Below are 19,318 nucleotides of genomic sequence, written 5' to 3' on the forward strand. Positions count from 1 at the left end.
TCGTTAATACGAGTCGCCAGCTTGCATATTTACCCGCTTACTTTTTTATAATATCAGGTCTAGATTTAGTCAATTTAGTCCAACTGCCGGCATGGCTTTTTCTTGGTAGCTTATGATTATTATTGTTTTTTTTTCAATCTGCCGACTTTCCTGTTTATTGACTGGTATAGACACGCAGATGCTATAGGGTTCTACCGCCGAAGGTGCCTGCTGCTCATTTGTGTCTCGCGGCAGTTGTTCACGTGCCCGAGATAGAATGGATGCACATATAGTTCGGGTTTCATTGAAATTTGTGTTTGGGAATATATTTTGCGGTATAGACATTAATTAGAAAGTAATTCAAGCCTGCACAATGAATCGTGAATGAGCGAAATGAGGTCGATTCGATGTCATTGTGTCAAACATATGCGGTTAAAATACAGATGAACTGCGCCATGGGAAGTTGGAGGTTCAGGCAGAGCGAGAGCGCATGTATTCACTATTCACCTAATCCACGACAGCGAGTAAATTACCTTGCAGAGAGATATGGTTTTTCTGTGCGCACTCCCATTGGCGGAAAGCAGCACCCGGCAAACGATCTGCCGGTGATCACCTATCTGTTGGCGAAATAATGGCGAAATAATCCAATTGGGCGGGGGCTTTTATCACTGTCAGGGCAGGGGTAAGCCTAGCTGGTATCAAGTTGGTAGAAGGAGGAGATTGCAATGGGAGCTCCCCAAGCTCCGTACCGTAGTTGGTAATTATCTGGATTTGCCGAGGCGTCCGAATGAATCTTAGCTTGCGCTGGTTGTGTACCTAGCTAAATGATTACGGCTTTTCCTCCCTCCTATTTTTTTTTCTTTTCCCATCAAAACAGTTTCCGGATTAGGAAAAGAGAAGCAATATGTCATTCCATCAAGGCGCGGTCCAGATTTGGATGGGGAAAAAAAGCTTTCTAGTTGTGACGAAGTATGGCTCGGCTAAAATGCTACCCCACAAAATACCATCCTCCCCCTTGCTGAGCCTCAATGCAACAAACCCCCTCCCCAGCAAGTACCGAAAAGAGCCAAGCTTTCTAAGAGCTGATTGCAGGAATTGGCAAAGCCGGATTGTTCGTGGGCGGGTACCGCGGCAGTGGACTTCCGAGTCCTTCAAGGGCGGGGAGGGGCTGTGATGGATGCGTACCAGACTTGGCGATGAGTGCAACCGGCCAACGGGCTCATGGCGATGTAATCATGCAGGGATACGTACTATACCTAGTATGTGCGTGTACCACCTTGCTAACGGAGGCTTGTCATGGGCGGTATGTAATATCCGTTATGCCAAGTTTGGTCGTGGTCTATGATCCCATCACTTTCGGTAACTGTTGCTAAATATCGCTACATTTACAACCGTGTTGCTGGCAAAAGGCCCCTTGGACCATGTGGGGATCAAGGACCCCTTGTTTGAAACAAATCGAGGTCATCTTCACATCTGCGTGGGTCGACTGCTTGTCTGATTATAGCCGTTCGGCGCTTCTGACTGATGGAATAAATCAGTCTGTCGACGGTAGACAGTGGCGGAGCCACCAAAAAGGGAGCCCTCGATGCCATCTACATACTGTATGATGCGAGTATATATTTCACGTTGGATGTCGCCGCCACCCTGTTGAACATCATGATCTTTCCCAGGTCACCCCTCTGCACTCCAGTCGTTCTCTCCGGCCACTTTGCTGCCCTTGTTTGTTCGCCTAGTCACATTCTTCACAGTCTTGTCATCACCCCAGACATCCCACGATCATTATCATGAAGGCATCAAGTGTTCTCTTGGGCTTGGCTCCCCTGGCCGCCTTGGCGGCGCCTACTCCCGAAGCCGAGCTCAGCGCCCGTCAGGCACAGCAGAGCATCGATGCTCTCATGAAGGCCAAGGGCAAGCTGTACTTTGGAACTGCGACAGACGTGAGTGAATTAAATGTTTCAAGCCTGCACCGAACACCAGAAGCTGACTTTGTTTGTTTCTTCTCCCGTCTTATAGCAAGGTCTCTTGAACACTGGCAAGAACTCTGCCATCATCAAGGCAGACTTTGGTCAGGTCACGCCAGAGAACAGCATGAAGTGGCAGTCGCTCGAGAACACCCGCGGACAGTACAACTGGGCTCCGGCCGATGCCCTGGTCAACTTTGCCGTGTCAAACAACAAGAGCATCAGGGGCCACACTCTGATCTGGCACAGTCAGCTGTAAGGACGCGTCCCCATCGGAACCAGTTGATGAAAGTTTAGTTGCAAGATCCTAAGCTGACAATGCGGTTCCCAAAACAACAGCCCGGGGTGGGTCAACAACATCAACGACCGCAATCAGTTGACTACTGTTATCCAGAACCATGTGGCAACAGTGATGGGCCGATGGAAGGGCAAGATTCGAGCATGGGTATGTCTCACCTTTCTTCTTCTTCGCCTTCTCTTCTACCCCTTGTCGTACTATAATTACTCCAAGTAAGACCCCATCCAAGCCACTAACCAAAACCCACTTTTCTTTTCTTTTTACCAGGACGTCGTCAACGAGATCTTCAACGAGGATGGCACCATGCGCCAATCCGTCTTCTCGCGCGTCCTGGGCGAGGACTTTGTCCGCATCGCCTTTGAGGCGGCGCGCAAGGCCGACCCCAACGCCAAGTTGTACATCAACGATTACAACCTGGACAGCCCCAACGCGGCCAAGCTGACCAAGGGCATGGTGGCCCACGTCAAGAAGTGGCTCGCCGCCGGCGTTCCCATCGACGGCATCGGCAGCCAGGGTCACTTGCAGTCGGGCCAGGGCAACGGCCTCGCCCAGGCCATCAAGGCCCTCGCCGACTCGGGCGTCAAGGAGGTCGCCGTCACCGAGCTGGACATCCAGGGTAACAACGCCAACGACTACGCCGCCGTCACCAAGGGCTGCTTGGCCGTTCCTGCCTGTGTTGGAATCGTAAGTGTTTTCGAATATGATCCCGTTGATGAGTTTTACAGCTTGCTAACCGCTCGAAAAAAAAAAAAATACTGAAGACGGCTTGGGGCGTGCGCGACAACGACAGCTGGCGGCCTCAGGGAAACCCTCTGTTGTTCGACAGCAACTACAACCCTAAGGCTGCGTACAACTCGGTGGTGCAGGCTTTGAAGTAAACAGTTTGAGGCTATTCACAATCTCAGATTTTACCCCCTGACCGCGCCCCATTTGTATCACATGGATCCACTCAGGGCCCATTTTGAATTTCTTTGTACATACTATTGGCTCTCAACCAAAAATACATAGCACTCTTCTCTGAATAGACCCTACTGTAGTCTGGTCAGATCTGGAAAGCGCCAGTAATTCCTATCATCAGGAAACATTTTAAATTCGCGTGTTAGAATAACCAAAAATTGATAAAGCACCATAGCATCTAGCTGCGTCTTTAACCCACTCCCTGCCTAAAAGTCTGCCTCCTTACACCCTCCTGTCTTCTGCCTTCCTCAGCGGTCTACAGCTCAACTTTGCGCCTATGCAAAAAGACTTCTTTATCAGTTCCACCAAAAACTGACACTGAAGCTGACGCTCAAGCCTCTAACGTAGTGCCACCAGCCCACAGGAATGTAAAGGGTATCTCCTGGCTCCAGGATGCAGTCTAGAAAAGGAATGCTCCCAAAGTCAACAGCATTTTTCTGGCTCTCCTTCTCGTCTTGACCGTTCGCCTCGTCCCAGCCCTCCATCACCCCAACGTCAAAGTGACTGGTGTTGCTCATCTCGACCCCATCCTCCACCCCTCGGGCGGCCATGCGAGGGGTCTGCAGGTGAGAATAGAGCCTAACGTATTTGCGTCCTACGACCTGAGAGAGCATGTTGTGGTATGGATCCGTGTGTAGAGGCGTGATCGTCCCGGGAGGTCCAAACCAGGCGTTCAAGATGGGATCCTCGAGCTCGGGTGGTCGCTGTTCCGACATGGGAAACATCGAGGCCGGCGGGGGTGGAGGTGCAGTATAGCAATAGTCTGGTATGCGGATGTCGTCTCGTAAGCTGGGCAGTTGGGCGAACAGCTGATGCTGGGCTAGATAGGCTATGGACGCCTGTTTATGCAAGCTTCCTGCAGTACCACCGCCCTCTGTTCTTTCGCTGTTTCTACTGCCATGATCCGCCGAGGAAGATACAGCCGGGCGGTCGATGTAGCCCTCCAAGAATGCGGCAAATGGAATTATCTTCTGACCCCAGCCCTCATCAACGTAACTCCTCCCAGTTTCTACGGGAACTAGACGTTGGCCGTTGAGAGTGCGTGATAGCAGGTAGGCAGGCTTGCACCATGGGTTTGTCGTGCGAGCTGGCCAGTCATCCGTGACACCGGTGATGATCAAAGGCTCGGGTCCTAGATCCGAGTCGGAAGGCCGGTCCATGTAGGACTGAAATGATTCTAGCGAGAGTTGCTCAAGCCTCCTCACCGGATTCTTGACTGGTGGCGTAAATGGCTCGTTTGTTTTGAATGAAGCCACCGTCTCCCAGTCACTGGGGGAAGCGTTGCTTGGAGATAGCTTCAGTCGCTTGGGAAGATGGGAGTCATCTTGGGTCTTTATGACAGTCTCTGAACCTAACTCGAACTGACATGTATCGAAAATCTTTCCAAGTAGGCAAAATGCTTGCTCTACCCAGCGACGGCCTCTCTTGTTGCCCGCAGCGCCCGCGAGAATTATAGCAAGATCAAGAGGCTGGACAAGTTGCCCCAGCAAGGCATCATCGGGCTTGGACGAGAGAGCCAGTGAAGCAGAATGATTACCACCTGCCAAAGGCGATGCCAGGAAGACAATGCAGAACTTCAAAATGCTGGCATCCGTGTACAATACCCTCCAACAAAAAGGCAAATCCTTGAAAATGTAAGCATAGAATTTCGAGTACGAAATGGAGATGAGATCGTCAATCCTCTTTGAGATAAGCGCGAAGGACTCAGCATCGATTGAAGCACCCTTTGCAATGACGGTCGCTTGACGGCCGAGTAGCTCTACAAGGGGGCTTTCGCAGCCCGCGGCCTCGTTGAGTGGCCTAACATCACCACCTGCGCATTCAGATGAGATCTCTCTGGCGGCCTTGAGACAAAATTCCCTCAGTTGACAGCATGACACATTGCTGGATGTCATATTTAGGCGGCGCCGCGCTATTTACACAAGCTTGTTCCTGTTTGAGTTCTGGTGTGTTTTTGGTGTTTTTGTTTCGTATATATTTTTGAGCTGTAAAAATTAGTCCAGGACTTTTAGGAGTTGGACGTCCGATGGCGGGTCATAGAAGTCGCAACGTAAATTGTGCTTGCCCCACGCTCTAGCGAGATCAGGTTGGATTGCGCACTGTCTTTGGTGCGTTGACAAGGAAGGGTCCCTCACCAAATCCCTGGAAGGGCAGGTAAGCATCCACTACGAGTTCCCTCCACTCCACTGTCGGCTTCAGCCGAGCGAGGACATCCACTAACTGCAATCTGACGCGACAAACATGAACTTCGAAGCTTCAATCAATTTGACCTCATTTCTCTGATTCCATAAGTCGAATCGACGTGATAAAGGTTTCAAAAATGCGGATGCTGTTCTCTATGGAAAATCCCGCCAAGTGCTCAATGCCATGGCGAAATACGACATATGCCTGCCTACCTGCCTCCTATCTCTTTGTGTGTTACCACGAAAACCAACCCAAAAGCCAGAAAACATGCTGCAGTCTGCCATCCCTCTTGCTCGCTCGCGCAAACGCCTAGACTAAGCCGCCTCTCTTGTGTAGCAAAAAGCCGCCAGATGATTCAATCCTCTCTCTATTGAGCTCTGGTCACCTTGACCATGAGCTCCGACTGAAGGAAAATGCCGGCAAAATCTGATTTCAAGGCTGAGGCGGCGTCGACTAAGGCGAAGTCGTACCTCCGGAGCAACTTTTTTTTTCATGCGGTCATGCATCTGTCAGCCTCGGAACCAGCAGAAATAATGAAGTGGGAAACAACAGAAGCCACTGGGGGTAGGTGAAGCCCCTGTTCATGTTCTGCATACAGCCTTGACGGTGCAACGCAACAGTACTTTTGTCCGGCAGGAAGGAATCCAGGATCCGAACAAGCAGTTATGAAAGAAACTGAGACTCACCTCGACAAACAGCTTGTTCAGCTCGATCAGGGCTACAGGCTTGCCCAAGCATTGCCATTTGCCATACTTGAAAATCAAATCCCACGTGGCATTCATAGTCCGCAGGCTCTCCTGGTCGGCTTCAAGCCAGCGCTCTGGCCGGAAGCACGCTGCATCGAAGCCATAGATGTCCTCACGTTTCTGTAAAGAAAACGCCGACCAGCCAACTTCGGTACCTTCTGGTACGTTGATGCCGCAGAGCACATCGCCACCTGGAGGGACGACAACACCCATCAGACCAGCCACGGGCGGGTGCATACGCATGCCCTCTTTGATGACGGCCTGCAAATACGGTAGGCCCCTTGCTTCTGAGTCTGTGGCAGGCACAGATGCGTTGCCAGTCGCGGCCAAGGAGTCGGCTGCCCATCGCCGAATCTCGGCGACGAGCCGCTCATACACGACGTGCGAGCTCATGACGTACAGCATGGTCATGCGGATTGCTGTGGCTGTCGTGTCAGAGCCCGCCACAATCTGCAGCAGCAACTCGCCCTGGGCCTCCTCGCGTGTGAGCCCATGAGCCAGGAATGACCCCAACATGTCTCTGCGGTATGGGTTGGCCGAGGCCAGCCTGTCGGTCACGAATTGCTTGGCGACCCTGTCCGTGTCCTCGTCACGTCAGCCTTCGTGTCGATCAGAGCATGCGTAACATCCATTTGCTCCACGTTGCACCTGTGCCATGTGGTATTTGCTGGGATGCGCGGGATCCAACCTAGCTTACCCGATAAAAACGCCGAAGCCAATCTTGTCCCGCTCCGAAGGCATGAGACGGCGAAATAGCCTTGACTGCAACAGTTTGGCCATGGTCGGGAAGATGGTCAAGATTATCATGGAGGTCATGCTTTCCTCGAGGATTTTGATGTACTGGTGAACATCTGTATCCTCGTCGGTAAAGCCGAAGCGCTCCCCAAGGCCAAGAAGACCAATGATGTCCAAGCTGGCGTACTGGACCTTGCGAGCGAGGTCCATGGGCCTGAAGGCGGTCTCGTCAGAGACATAATTCCGCTCTATCAAGCCGATAAAGGCACTGATCCCCTTGTCGATGACATTTTCTAAACCTTCGTTTCCTTTACCTGCATACTGTGGGGTATGTTAGTGTCGTCCCATTTGCTTATAAACCCTCGCTCGAGGGGGAGGGGCGTAGGTGCCGAATCATGGTGCAACAACACAATGCCCAAGTAAAAAAAAAACTTGATCAAATCATAAAAAAATGGAGAGAGAGAGACTGAGGTTGGCCGTCTCTCCATCTTAGGAAGAACAGAATATTTTGTCACTCACACCTGCTGCCATCTTATTACGGAGCACGCTGTGCTCATCGTCATCCCTCATCGAGATCAGGTTGTCTCGCACCGGATCGAACCGCACTGCTTGGTAGAAGTCACTCTTCTTGTAAGGTGAACGTACTGCCCAAAGCTTGCGGAGGACATCTGGGTCATTGGTAACCAAGGTGTTGGGTCCGATGCGTGCAAGAGAGCCTGCATGCGTTTGCGATTAGGTGTCTCAGCGCCAACTATTTGGTCCGCGTACTGAAACCAGTGTTACGTGGAGACAAAGAACCAGAGGGGTAAGTCGGCGACGGAGCTCACCATATTTGTCAACAGCTTCCTTCAACGCCAGGTGCATGCTGCCACCCATAGCATTCCGAAACATCCACCATTTTGACAAGCCGGTGCCAGGTGGGCCGGGGATGTGTCGAAGTCGACTCCAGCTCTTGTAAATGGAGTGAGCCAGCAGGAGCGCAGCAATAGTACCGAAGAGGATGAAAACAGTTCCTTTGTGGACCGAGACCGGCACCACTGTACTGAATTGATGAATTCTTGACATGGCAACGAGGTGAGGCGCGCCGACTGTTGCAAGACGCTGTTTGCAAAGATACGTGACCAAGCTTTGGTTGGCGGTGGTGTGGCTGCTCAAGAAGCAACCAGGCCAGGAAGAAAGAACGTCGTGAGAAGATGCACAAGCTTCTTTAAGTGCACAGCAAAAAAAGGGGTGCTCGGCAGCAGTTTCTTGCAGTTGACGGGCAGTGGAGAGCTGCGGTCAGCTTTTCAAGGTTGCCGAGTACAGATTTTATTGGATCCGTCAGCTTGCTAAGGTGAAGAAGAGTTCATGGTTAGATGGGATGAGATTGATGTGTGGGATGGAGGGGGGGTTCCGATTGCTTCTTCATTCATCCCACATCACTCACTCCACAAACTCGTCAACTCACCACACCACCGTGATTGGGATACATTCATCAGTCATGCATACTACGCACACTTGAGGATTTATAGTTGCCATAGGGGCTCTTCCCCGTTTGTCCGAACCTGCGGAAGTGCCAGCTGATTATATTGTCGGAGAAGAGCGAACGAGGAACCGAAAGGGAATCAAACGGCCCAATTTGCTCACCACCTGGAGGATGCACATATGTCGAACATGTTTGCCTGCAGCCTCTAGCTGTTGGTCATTTTCCAAACCCAAGGGGGCCTTATTGTCCTGCATATGGCAGAAGACATGGCGCCGGGGTCGGTAATACGCTCATATGTCGGCTGCTATTAGTTGGAGATGCAGCTTCACTGGGGGACTTCCACTGCATCGACGCCTCATTCCAGAAGACGACCAATTATAGCAGCTCGGAACTGGGCATTAGGGGATTGACGAGTGTCGAAGTCCCTGATTTGGCATCTTGGCCGCTATCGCGTCGAACACGACATTCCAGACATCCCGACGGCTCGGTTTAGCTTCATGCACATTTGTGCTACAAGATACAAAAGTGCTCTCGCAGATGACAGGCACCCATCCTGCTATGCGACTCAATTTGACTGCCTTTTTACCCGAATATTCGGGCAAGGAATTAAACGGGTTGATGTTTCAGTCTAATGTTCGCTGACGGGGCAGCAACAAACGGAGAATGTCCACGACATGTTTATGCACCTCGCCTACCGGCCGTGAGCTTATCGTTAGCCTTTCCGAGAGGAACAATCAAAGAATGCGCCGATTTCCGGTCCGTCAAAGAAAGAGAAAAGGGAGGGGTGGCTTGGCTGGCTTTTGTGGTGTCAACAGATAGATGCCCGACGTCAAAATGTGGGCTCGTTCGGCAAACGTGGTGACATTGTTGGGATACTGCGCGTTGTCGGGTACTTCAGGACTCAGGTGTTCAGCTCTTTAGGCCACGTCCGCTATGTTTCGTGAAAGAGGGCTACGCAGGCACCCGAAAGGGTTATGGTGACACATACGCTCCAGGTCTGTTTGTCTGCTGCTCTACCCGATGGACCCTACTACGACCACACTCCTTTGCATCTTCTTTTGTCTCTTCTGATCGTCACGATTGCGTGCCGAGCTCATCATTCCGAACTATCAAGAAAACGTTTAGATCTACTCGCTCCCGAAACAAAGTATCTCACATTGTCAAGGTCCAATCATGGCCGCGATAACCCAAGAATATCGGAGAATATATATGAACCGGGGAGTTCAAGCCTTGACCCCTAACAGCCCTCGCCCATGGCAAAAGTCCATCAAGACTGTCATCACCCTGTTTCATATGCAAGGACAATAAATGACAAGGGAGGATACCGGCAGGCGACAAAGTTGAGGTCAACATCATGACTGAATTCACCAGCCCGCTTTCTGAAGGCGATGATTAGTTAGGCGAGTGGGTACCCATCTCCGATTCCCGCCTGCGGATAACTCTTACTGGGTTCTTCTCGCGGACAAAGTCAATGCATGTTCCCGTCCGTCCGGCCGGGACAAGCAGATTTTCTGTCTGCCGTCCAACAAGCACCGCCAGGACGAAACTATCAAGCAGGAAACCCTTTCGCGTCTTGCTTGTTTGGTGACGCATACGAGTTGCGTGCGTGGCTTTGGATGCTTGCTGCGCATGTCAATAGATACATCCTTTTGCTCAGTTATTGTGGTTACTCATTGGGAATCGCGTCTCTCCTTTTCTTGCCTGCATAATCACATCACAGACTTATCAAACTGATCCAGTGCCACAGAAAATCGGGTGATTGGTCATTGTGTCGGAACGAAAAGCTGTCAGCTTGCACAGTTTGCATACCCCCGTCCGTACTACGTGTGAGGCGTCTCACCTTGCATGCGCGGCTATGATACCAGTGGCAATGACAAGAGCATCGCGTTTTCTTCTTTGACCACAAGTAAAGTAACAAACATAAAATTCGACTTTTTTCCATTCAAAACCCCATCAGTCATTGCAGAAACACAATCAAGTACACAATCCAAGTCAGACCTAACGTACTCCTTGTTAGTCTCGAAAGCCTATCGAGCGAAATTCTTATCTCTTTTCCGTGTCTGTTTCTTGAGCATGGCCAAGCATTTGCAAAAAGTTTCGGTCACAAGGAGTCGAGGCGGAGCTGAAAAAGCAAAGGGAGAAGCACAGAAGAAGAAAGCCACACAGATAACGTGTTCAACGGGGCAACAGCTCCTGAGAACCCCCCGCCCCGTGTCTAGCCAGTTTTATTGTACCTATAATTATCATCCCTGTTTGGATGCTTGTATCTCCAGGACATACCACAGCGAGTTTGGGATCAACTGCAAGTGATACCAGTATCCGCTCTTGGTTTCAAAGTACAAAAAGTGGATTACATGTGCTGTGGAAAAGAAGAGAAAAAAAGGGCGGTTTCTATTTAAAAAGCCTGCTTTATAATGAAAGGCTGACTTTTTTTTCCCCAAGGAAACAAAAGAAAATAAAAGAAAATAAGAGAAAAGATAGAAAAGAAAGAAAGAAAAAGCAAAAGCGCCCTGACCTCATTTCAGCGCCATTCTCCACATGAGGCAATATTATGTCCTCCCTATGAGGCCTCAGGGGTGTCGGCTTGCTCGATATCTTCTCCTTCTGTTTCTTCGTCTTGAGTTGGGAGTATAGTGTAGCTCTCGTTGTTGGGCAGTCCGCTCAGGCTAAGTTTGCATTCGCTAGTGGCAGATACAACGGCCCATTTACCGCTCACTAGAAAATTCGCAGTTGCTCCGGCCCAGATATTCCCCGATGTGATCTGTGTTCCGTTTTGCTTTATAATAAAGTCGCAGACGGCTGTTGCGGTGCCGAATTGAAGAAGGGCAACGAGGGCGATGGCGAAAAAGTCGGTGTTGAAATGCATGATGGTGGGTTTGATCGGTGAAATAAATGTCTTCAAAGAGTTGCTCAAGTTTTAGGATGGATGTAGGCCCAAGATAATGTAATGGGTAAGAATACCGATGTAAGTGAGTGGACGGGTTTGAATGAAAGTGTTCAACTATCTAGTTCTAGTTCTAGTTCTAAATCGCCACCGAAGAGGAGATTATAAAGCTTTTTATAATAAATACTACGAAAAACGGGGGCTTTAAAGGGAGAGATTAACGGTACTAAATTAAACAAATACTCCTAAAAATACTTTAAAATTTCTAAAATAAACCGTTTCAGTTGTGTATACTTGTCGTGGTATTTTGCGATGTTGCATATGATCGACAACAGGGGTAGTGCTTCGTTCGGGTTTGGAACATTACGGAATCCTGCATTACTGTAAGTAGACCGGTCGCTTTTTTTGTTTTGTTTTTGACCCGGATACCTTTACACCTATACAAATCTTATTATTGGTTATCAGGGAAATGCTCATTCTCGTGTTCTTGTCGATTGGAATGCGTATTGGTGCACTTATTTTTACATGTTGCAATTGGACGCACGTTGGTGGTATAAATCGAGCACATAATATACTCGGGGAATGTCGCCAGAATTAGTAGTTGGTGCCACTCCACTCCATGTTTATTTACTCCGTACAATTGCTTGCCAGTTCGTACAGGTCAACCGCTCCAAAAAAAAAAAAAAAAAAAAAAAAAAAAATGGAGCTCCCATCACACAAGTCAAGTAACTGGCCGTGAGAAGCAGGTGTGTGACGACATGTAAAGGGGGTTATCATTTGTGCATTCGGCTGTTGGGAGCCCGTGGAACATGGTTTTGTCCGACTGGTGGTGGTTTGCCAAATGGTCTCGTCCGTCTGTGTCTTGTCTGCATTGCTTGTCAGCCTGTTCCACCTCTTTCTTTTTGGGTATCTTTGTCTCGCCTTTCCCCCCTCCCTCAGTTCCCCTCTCTTCCTACGAGGACAAATAGTTCTAGAAGAAAAAGAAGAAAAGAAAAGAAAAAAGTCGGAATATGGAGTCAACTACCTCTGATAGCTTGCTTCAGCTCATGTAGTTCATCCCATGTCTGTTTTGAAGTCTGCAAAAAAATCTTCTGCTCGGGCTGTTGTCTCAGCCGAGATCTGTCGCTATATTTGCTTATTATTTTTCTCTTTGTCGTTGGCAAGGAGAGAGGAATCAGGTATAACCACTCATGCTCTGTAGCAGCTTGTTCTGGCTGACCACCTAACCTGAGATCCTTGCGATTGACAACCAAGCTGGCGTCGACGCCAAAAGCCGCCACTAAACAAAGCTAAACCATAACTACACAATCCAAACAAGACTTTCCGCGCACCCACATTTTTTTTTCTATCGTCTTGTCCCTCCCAAAAGTCAAAACTCCCAACGTCCAATCCCATTCGTGGGCAGGGCTGGCTCCTTTTCTGTTTCGTTTTTCTCCAGCTTTTGGACCAACGGAGAGCGCGCGCTCAAAAACAGTTGCCCGCCCCAGGGGAGTAGTGATATGTTCTCTGTCACCCCAGAGGTATGTCACGGTACTAGCCGGGAATTACGCAAAAAAAAAAAAAAAAAAAAAAAATTCAAGAGAAAGAGATTCTCGCTTGAGCTGACGAAAACCCAGGTTTCCTCTCAAATTCCGCATGTACCCATGGAAGACTCTCATTGGACCGCTCCAGGGGTGCCGGACCCTATCGATGCCGATGATGTGAGTCTCGCCTTGACTGGGGTTCATACATCCCCTCCCTGGGTCGCTACGATGCTATGCTATACTATACTACTATGCGGAGTAGCTTTTCCAACTGCGCAGCCAGCCTATCCTGACCTACCACGCCTATACCATAATCTCGTTGCCGCTTGTCCCCCCCCCCCCCCCCCTCCTTCAACCTAACGTCATCTCGGACGTCACATCATGACCACCGCTACCATAGCATTGGAACGATGGCAACCGTACATTGCAGCTGACAGTATCTCGGACTTGACCTAGGATGATATGAATCTGGAGGATACCGACTCCGCTCTTGGTGATGCAAGTCGCCGTCCTCCGCAGCAATGCCCTGACCGATCATACCCCCTCTCGCCTCTTTTATCTCGCTTACTTTGACCCCCCCTATTCCCATATTTTGGCGCATTCTCTGAGCCAGACGTGCTTTTCCGCTGTGAACTCCAAATCTGGTGGTAAGGGGCGGGGGAATATTGACATACTAACAACGACTTGGTGGGCCCCCGATATAGGACATGTCCATGGGCATGCTGTCGTCCACTGCTTCGCTCCGTTCCAGCATCTTGAGAGCCCTTGAGGAGAATGGCAGAAAGTACCACGGCTACAAAGACGGCAAATATGTACTGCCCATCGATGAGGTACGACAGCGTCATACGACCATATTCTTACCCGCTCTCTGCTGATGCTGCTCCCCGGGGGGGTCGATCAAACTGACGTTTTCCGTAGCAAGAACTAGAACGACAAGGTTTGTCCAAACTATCCAGCCCCGCGGCCCAATCATTTACTTGACTGAGTGCCTCTGTCTTGACTCCCCCGATGGCTTTGTGTTGTATACCCATTAATGCTCTGGCTGCGTCTGTGTTTTTGAAACAATTAGAGAGCCAGTATTATCTATGCCTGGAGACCTTCGAGAAGAAGCTATACTTTGCGCCTGCAGAACGAGCACACCGGGTGCTGGATGCCGGATGCGGCATCGGTGAGTAGCGTACCATGGTTTGGGCTTCAAAACACAACCAGAAAAGGGGGGAGGAAAAAGAGATCAGGCATCAAGGCTGACCGAGTATCGGTTGATGGCGATAATCAGGACACTGGGTCATAGATTTCGGTAAGATCTCTGGGTGGGCAGACCACTGACCCCCGACCTGCTGCATTCTGCTGACGTGTCTCAATCTTTGCTATATTAGCCGAGCAGCATCCACACTCCGAGGTAAGGCGGTGATGTGATATCGGGCCCCCCCTCCTCCTTTCTTGTCAACAAGGCTTGGGAAGTTTGCTGGAGGGTGACTTTACTAGAGCCACACCTTGAGGCCTTCAGAAAAACACAAAAAAAAAAGAAAAAGAAAGAAGAACAAAACGGTACCTTGCCGCAAAGCAAATCTCTGAACCTGTGGCGGTATGAATAGGTCATCGGGGTCGACCTGTCACCAATACAGCCAACATTGTCAGTACACCTCGATGTAGCAGAGAAGGACAGACGGGAGAGGGGTGACTACAGGGCGTTTCGTCTGTTCACCGAGAGCCATAAAAAACGGATAAGCTGACACACACACACACACACACACAATACAACGCCGCCGCCACAACCCTGCAGCATGCCACCAAATGCCTTGTTCCAGATCGACGACCTCGAGGAGGACTGGAACTTCAGCTTCAAGTTCGACTACATCCACACGCTCATGATGGCGGGGGCGTTTCGAGACTGGCCACGGTTCCTGGGCCAGTGCTACGACTTCCTGGAGCGCGGCGGCCACGTCGAGGTGCAGGACATTGACTTCCCGCTGCGCTGCGACGACGGCACCATGCGGCCCGAAAGCGCCGTGCGCCGCTGGTCGGACCTGATGATGGAGGCCGGGGAGCGCTCGGGCTTCAAGCTCGACGAGTGCGGCCGCGTCGCCGACATGATGCGCGCCGCCGGCTTCGTCGACGTCGTCCGCGTCCCCTTTTGCTGGCCCGTCAACCGCTGGCCCCGCGACCAGAAGCTCAAACAGCTCGGGCTCTGGGCCCAGGAGAACTTTGCCGAAGGCTGCGAGGCCATGAGCATGGCCCTCTTCACCCGCTTCATGGGCTGGACCAGGGACGAGGTCGTCGAGTTCAGCGCCCGCGTCCGCTCCGACCTGGCCGACACGAGCATACACGCCTACTTTCCCATCTATGTCACCTACGGCCGGAAACCCTGAAGGCGGGAGGTGAGGGGAGTGTGTGGAGCAAGAGGCTAAAAAAAAGAACGGGACAACCACCACGGACTGGAAATCTACTCCTATTGGTTATAGCGTCTGTGGTAAAGGGGAATATGACACCTGGATTGTAATCATGCAGTATTCGTTCATCAATGCTACCCAACCCGGCACGAAAAAAAAATCCCGACATGATAGTTTGCCACATGTGTTTGGTTCTCAAAATGGTCTGATTCTCATTGCCAACGTCCCGTCGAGTGGCCTCGAGTGCATGGATCCCTGAACCCGGCTTGCCAGACTGTTCCCTGAATGTCATAAAAGCCCAACTGATCTCCATGTCATCTTTTCACCGCCCTCATACATACAGTTACCGACAGGATGGTCACATCTGGATCATCCACCTGCATGCGCGAACCCGCTTGGGACTGTGTGGTGCGGGACAGGGGTTGTCTGTTGTATCGGGATTCATGAATGTCCTCGTGCCCTGAAAAAGTTTCCGTCATGCGGGACGAGGTTTCGTAAGGGATCATCCAACAAACGAGGAGAGACCAGCTGGCTTTGCAGTGCAAATCGGGGTATTTTCCTTTCGGACAAAGTCTTTGGGTGTGTTGCATTCATACGCATCGCGATAATGGCGACCCCTGCCGGCTATTCGTCACGGGGTGCCGCCCTAGGACTGGACCTTGACCGTTTCGGGCGAACCCGAGCTCGGACGCCGGCAAGCTTTCCGGCAAGCTTTGGGCACCAATGCAGATACTTCTTTTGGAATTTCGGTTTCATTTGGGCTGTTCTCATTTGTACTTCCATTCCATCTTGGCATGCTTTCCATGTAGCTTCATGAGTCTGGACGACTGGCGGGTGGTTTTCCGCAGGGTGCAAGTATGTATATTTGCCGTCAGGATGAGGGGCTGTTTGTTGGGGAAAAAAAAAAAGCTGTCATGAACCGTCATAACTCGGGTTTCTGCGCCCAGACAAAGTGAAATGGGACGTAAGCATGGACGTTTGTTGGCTGCTCGGCATGCATCGACTCGAGGACACGACACGAGAGGCTGTCGACCTCTTCAGACGGGATTCCGATCTGCTCGGCCTTGGCGGCAAGTACAGGCACAAGCTCAGCCACGACCACCCGAAATAGATAACCTGCCCTAGACAGTCGGCGACTCATGGCCCAGGTCCCCACGGGGATGTTGAAGACGCGCCGCTGTATGTTGACATAGCCGAGCCTCTCGAGCTCGCGCGGGAGTTGCTCGGCGATGAAGATCTGGAAGCCGCTGTGTTGAGCCAGCAAGCGTTCTATCAGGTCGTAGAGTTCGATGAGAGGAAAGTCGTCGGGCATGCTTCCGTCGTCGCATGAGACCTTTGGATATATCTCTTGGAACTCAATCCACCCGCCCGGTTTCAGCTTATCGAAAGCTGTTGCAGCTACCTTTATAGGGTCCCTAAGGACACTTGCAGTGACTCGCAAGTGCACGTAATCAAAAATGCCGTCCCTGCCCCAGGCGTCCTCCTCAATGTCATCAACGACAAAGTTGACGTTGGGAGGAACCCACACAGGCTGCACGGGCGACAGATCTATGCCGGTGATCTGGGCGCTTGGGAAAGCATCCCCCACTTGAGCTTTTCGTCAGTGGTCCGATGATAGATAGGGCCTGGAGTTACGATTCGAGGGGTGGAACATACTCTCAATCGCCCATTGGCCAAAGCCAGTTCCAAGGTCGACGATTCTCTGGGGGTTATCCCCAATGGGTGCCAGAAACATTTTCCCTTTGAGCAGCGTCAAGACCATCGAGTGCCGTAGACTTTCACGGCCTTCTTCGTTCTCATCGTTGGGTATAGGATATCTCCCGTACTTGTATTTGTCTTGCGGATGGGAAAGTTAGCTTCTGCCGTGACTAAGCGTTGGACCCTCGTACCAACCCAAGCCTTTTCCAGAGGAGCCGTGGGACATGGGTTTTCTGATCATGAGGAAAACAAAAGCCAACTCACGGTAACGTCTATCACACATAGCCAATCTCTAATCAGCAAAGATATCCTCTCCCTGATCGAATCTCGCTTTTACGCAAGGCATAGAGGTAGAGCGGGTAAAACATGGGCACTATGTAAACGTCGTGCTCACCTTCCGTGCTCATGAATATGTGCATATACACTTGAAGTGACGGAACCAACTTCGGAAGTCCCATCGATAGATGGATCATAATCAGAGGTGACAGTGAAATCCCTTTCATCTAGTTCGAGAGACGAGTCACTGGAGGAGACTGGCTCAAGGACGTCGACGTTTCCCTCCATCCTGAGATGAAGGATTTCGGGAGAGATGAGACCAGCTCTCTCGAGTGCGTCGAGGGAGATATTGGGTGCGCCGTACATTGGTAGTTTCTTGATTCTTTATTTTTTTCTTCCTTTTTTTTCCCTTTTTTTTCTTTGAATGGGATGCCCCCGCCAAAAAAAGCAAGATCTCTTCAGACCTGTATGTGGCGGAGCTCGGTCGACGACATCTTTCAGGTGATATCTCTCAGGGCACTGAAATGTTCGTCAGGATTAGGATAGGACATTCAGAAATGTGGAACAGGACTGTGGGATAGTTGTGAACTATAGATGCCAGATACTCGTGGCGTTAGAGTTTGTTTGGAACTTCTAGAGGAAGATGGCCGAATCCATACAGTCAAAAACCAGAGCAGGCGGGCCCAGTTCCGACGTGGCGGTTCTGGTCGACCCGAGGGTCTGGGACCATACGGCCTACCAATGCAAGCAATGGAAAGTCGTCGGTAAGCGTCAGGAGAGTGCGGACTGGAATGGCTAATGGGGGCGATGCGCTAGCGCTAGCATTGGTCTAGCACGCCGCTAGTTTGACGGCCGTATGTCAAAAAGACGACGATGCCATGACCATGCCCCAAGCCATGGGTCCACGATTAGCACTTGCGCAATGGCCAAACAGCCAGGGAGGACCGCAACCCTAGGACAGCCGCTCAACTACCTTAGCTATGGGGTTGTTGAGTCCGGAGGTTGATCTCCACTGGCTCGTTGCAGGCAAGACTTTGAAAACTTCTGGGTTTGATTTGTGGGGAGTAAGTGTAGCAGTACTGTAGTGGGAGGAATCCTTGCCGATACCTTGTTTGCCTTGCCAGGCGACTTGGTAGACGTCGATATGTACCTGGGTTAAAGCTGGACTGGGCGTCTTAGATAAGGGTTTTCGTGCCAGGTTGCTAGCAGGCTAGATACCTGAGAACTGCACCGAGTAATATGTCTTGGTAAGGGTAGCTGCCGGTCTGGGGATGGTGTTGGCTTGTAGATATGAAATTGCTGCTCAAATTTCAAGAAGAAAGATGAGTATTTATTCTAGGTGCTAAATCTGACCACCTGAGATGGCGGCCCGCATCAGAATTTGTTGTTTGGCTTGGCAAATACGCAGCGTTGGATTGCTCCTTGCCGAACCTTGCCAAGGTCAGTAAATTCTCCCGTCTGGCCATATGGAGGAAACGTCGCATAGGTACCTACCTAGGTAGGTAGGTAGGTATATAGCGGCTATATCAGAATCCAAGAAAGAAATGGGCAATTGACTCCATGTTTTTCATCACCAGCTGGCCATCCACAAACCCCACTGTAGGAAAGTGCGAGTACAATAGAGGTACCTAACTATTTGGTGTAGGTACAACCCGCAGCCAGCTAGCTGGTCGACAGTCCGGCGAATAAATGCAAGTAGGGGAATCAATCCACTACTGTAGACTCAAATCGCCCATATCTATCGCTATTCCGCCCAAGCTTGCCAAACTCGATTTGCTCGCATTGAGAAGATCCCATCGTCTAGTAGTCAGGGCTGTCGATCGGGCAGCTCACTTACCCAAGTCTCCTCGAGCCACTCGAACTCAGCTATAAAGCCGCACCAGGGACGATGAAGATCAAGGCTGACAAATAACAAACTCTGGGCTTGCAGCTTGTCCTACTGCGCTAGGCAGCACACGAGACTCTTCGCACCACTTGAAATTGACAATATGCATACAATCCAGGCGCCGCCGACCTCATATTATACTGAGGAGTTTTGCTGTATAGGTAGGTAAGCTTGAAGAGCTTCCGATAAGTTGCTGTAGAAGGTCGCACCCTGACATCGGTAGGATGTGTGTGGCTGATCACCCATGGAAGCCACCTTGGTTGGTTGAATAAGGTAATCGATTGATTAATACATGACTCGGGCAATTCGTTGAGGTTGTCGGGAGACGACAGAATCA

At 50.6% G+C, this 19,318-nt stretch overlaps 7 protein-coding genes across 7 annotated transcripts; 3 read left to right on the forward strand and 4 right to left on the reverse strand.

Annotated features, from left to right (window-relative positions):
• Positions 1–1,307: 1,307 nt before the first annotated feature.
• Positions 1,308–3,298, forward strand: MGG_01542 (glycosyl hydrolase family 10). Its single transcript, XM_003714468.1, has 5 exons — positions 1,308–1,916; positions 1,993–2,195; positions 2,280–2,385; positions 2,506–2,922; positions 3,000–3,298. Exons 1-5 carry the CDS (start codon positions 1,764–1,766, stop codon positions 3,114–3,116), a joined length of 996 nt encoding a protein of 331 aa, XP_003714516.1. The 5' UTR covers positions 1,308–1,763; the 3' UTR covers positions 3,117–3,298.
• On the reverse strand, positions 3,175–5,180 carry MGG_01543 (JmjC domain-containing protein 5). The gene has a single exon (XM_003714469.1). It carries the CDS (start codon positions 5,088–5,090, stop codon positions 3,492–3,494), a length of 1,599 nt encoding a protein of 532 aa, XP_003714517.1. The 5' UTR covers positions 5,091–5,180; the 3' UTR covers positions 3,175–3,491.
• Positions 5,181–5,688: 508 nt separating this feature from the next.
• MGG_01544 (uncharacterized protein) lies at positions 5,689–7,925 on the reverse strand (the record flags this gene model as incomplete). The annotated part of the gene is made up of 5 exons (XM_003714470.1): positions 5,689–5,860; positions 6,066–6,699; positions 6,823–7,181; positions 7,380–7,576; positions 7,688–7,925. 5 exons carry the CDS (start codon positions 7,923–7,925, stop codon positions 5,747–5,749), a joined length of 1,542 nt encoding a protein of 513 aa, XP_003714518.1. The 3' UTR covers positions 5,689–5,746.
• Positions 7,926–10,835: 2,910 nt separating this feature from the next.
• MGG_14793 (uncharacterized protein) lies at positions 10,836–11,325 on the reverse strand. The gene has a single exon (XM_003714471.1). It carries the CDS (start codon positions 11,189–11,191, stop codon positions 10,886–10,888), a length of 306 nt encoding a protein of 101 aa, XP_003714519.1. The 5' UTR covers positions 11,192–11,325; the 3' UTR covers positions 10,836–10,885.
• A 2,114-nt stretch (positions 11,326–13,439) lies between these two features.
• On the forward strand, positions 13,440–13,908 carry MGG_01546 (uncharacterized protein; the record flags this gene model as incomplete). The annotated part of the gene is made up of 3 exons (XM_003714472.1): positions 13,440–13,562; positions 13,651–13,669; positions 13,802–13,908. 3 exons carry the CDS (start codon positions 13,440–13,442, stop codon positions 13,906–13,908), a joined length of 249 nt encoding a protein of 82 aa, XP_003714520.1.
• Positions 13,909–14,143: 235 nt separating this feature from the next.
• Positions 14,144–15,350, forward strand: MGG_01547 (uncharacterized protein). The gene is made up of 2 exons (XM_003714473.1): positions 14,144–14,365; positions 14,516–15,350. The coding sequence occupies exon 2, from the start codon at positions 14,517–14,519 to the stop codon at positions 15,099–15,101; it is 585 nt and encodes a 194-aa protein (XP_003714521.1). The 5' UTR covers positions 14,144–14,365; position 14,516; the 3' UTR covers positions 15,102–15,350.
• On the reverse strand, positions 15,140–19,232 carry MGG_01548 (uncharacterized protein). Its single transcript, XM_003714474.1, has 6 exons — positions 18,591–19,232; positions 17,756–18,527; positions 17,215–17,684; positions 17,085–17,092; positions 16,779–16,958; positions 15,140–16,709 (listed from the first exon to the last, which is right to left on the reverse strand). The coding sequence occupies exons 3-6, from the start codon at positions 17,460–17,462 to the stop codon at positions 16,045–16,047; spliced, it is 1,101 nt and encodes a 366-aa protein (XP_003714522.1). The 5' UTR covers positions 17,463–17,684; positions 17,756–18,527; positions 18,591–19,232; the 3' UTR covers positions 15,140–16,044.
• Positions 19,233–19,318: the final 86 nt, after the last annotated feature.

This window comes from Pyricularia oryzae, chromosome 2 (assembly GCF_000002495.2).
Source record: "Pyricularia oryzae 70-15 chromosome 2, whole genome shotgun sequence".
In the NCBI taxonomy this organism is placed as follows: Eukaryota; Fungi; Ascomycota; class Sordariomycetes; order Magnaporthales; family Pyriculariaceae; genus Pyricularia; species Pyricularia oryzae.

Excerpts from the sequence above, each read along its gene's own strand:
- MGG_01548 (XM_003714474.1), bottom strand. The coding sequence starts at position 17,462 with ATGTACGGCGCACCCAATATCTCCCTCGACGCACTCGAGAGAGCTGGT. Across the intron at positions 16,710-16,778 it reads TGGCCAATGGGCGATTGAGA|TGGGGGATGCTTTCCCAAGC; the intron begins GTATGTTCCACC and ends GAAAAGCTCAAG.
- MGG_01543 (XM_003714469.1), bottom strand. The coding sequence starts at position 5,090 with ATGACATCCAGCAATGTGTCATGCTGTCAACTGAGGGAATTTTGTCTC.
- MGG_14793 (XM_003714471.1), bottom strand. The coding sequence starts at position 11,191 with ATGCATTTCAACACCGACTTTTTCGCCATCGCCCTCGTTGCCCTTCTT.
- MGG_01547 (XM_003714473.1), top strand. The coding sequence starts at position 14,517 with ATGCCACCAAATGCCTTGTTCCAGATCGACGACCTCGAGGAGGACTGG.
- MGG_01542 (XM_003714468.1), top strand. The coding sequence starts at position 1,764 with ATGAAGGCATCAAGTGTTCTCTTGGGCTTGGCTCCCCTGGCCGCCTTG. Across the intron at positions 1,917-1,992 it reads ACTTTGGAACTGCGACAGAC|CAAGGTCTCTTGAACACTGG; the intron begins GTGAGTGAATTA and ends CCCGTCTTATAG. Across the intron at positions 2,196-2,279 it reads CTGATCTGGCACAGTCAGCT|CCCGGGGTGGGTCAACAACA; the intron begins GTAAGGACGCGT and ends CCAAAACAACAG.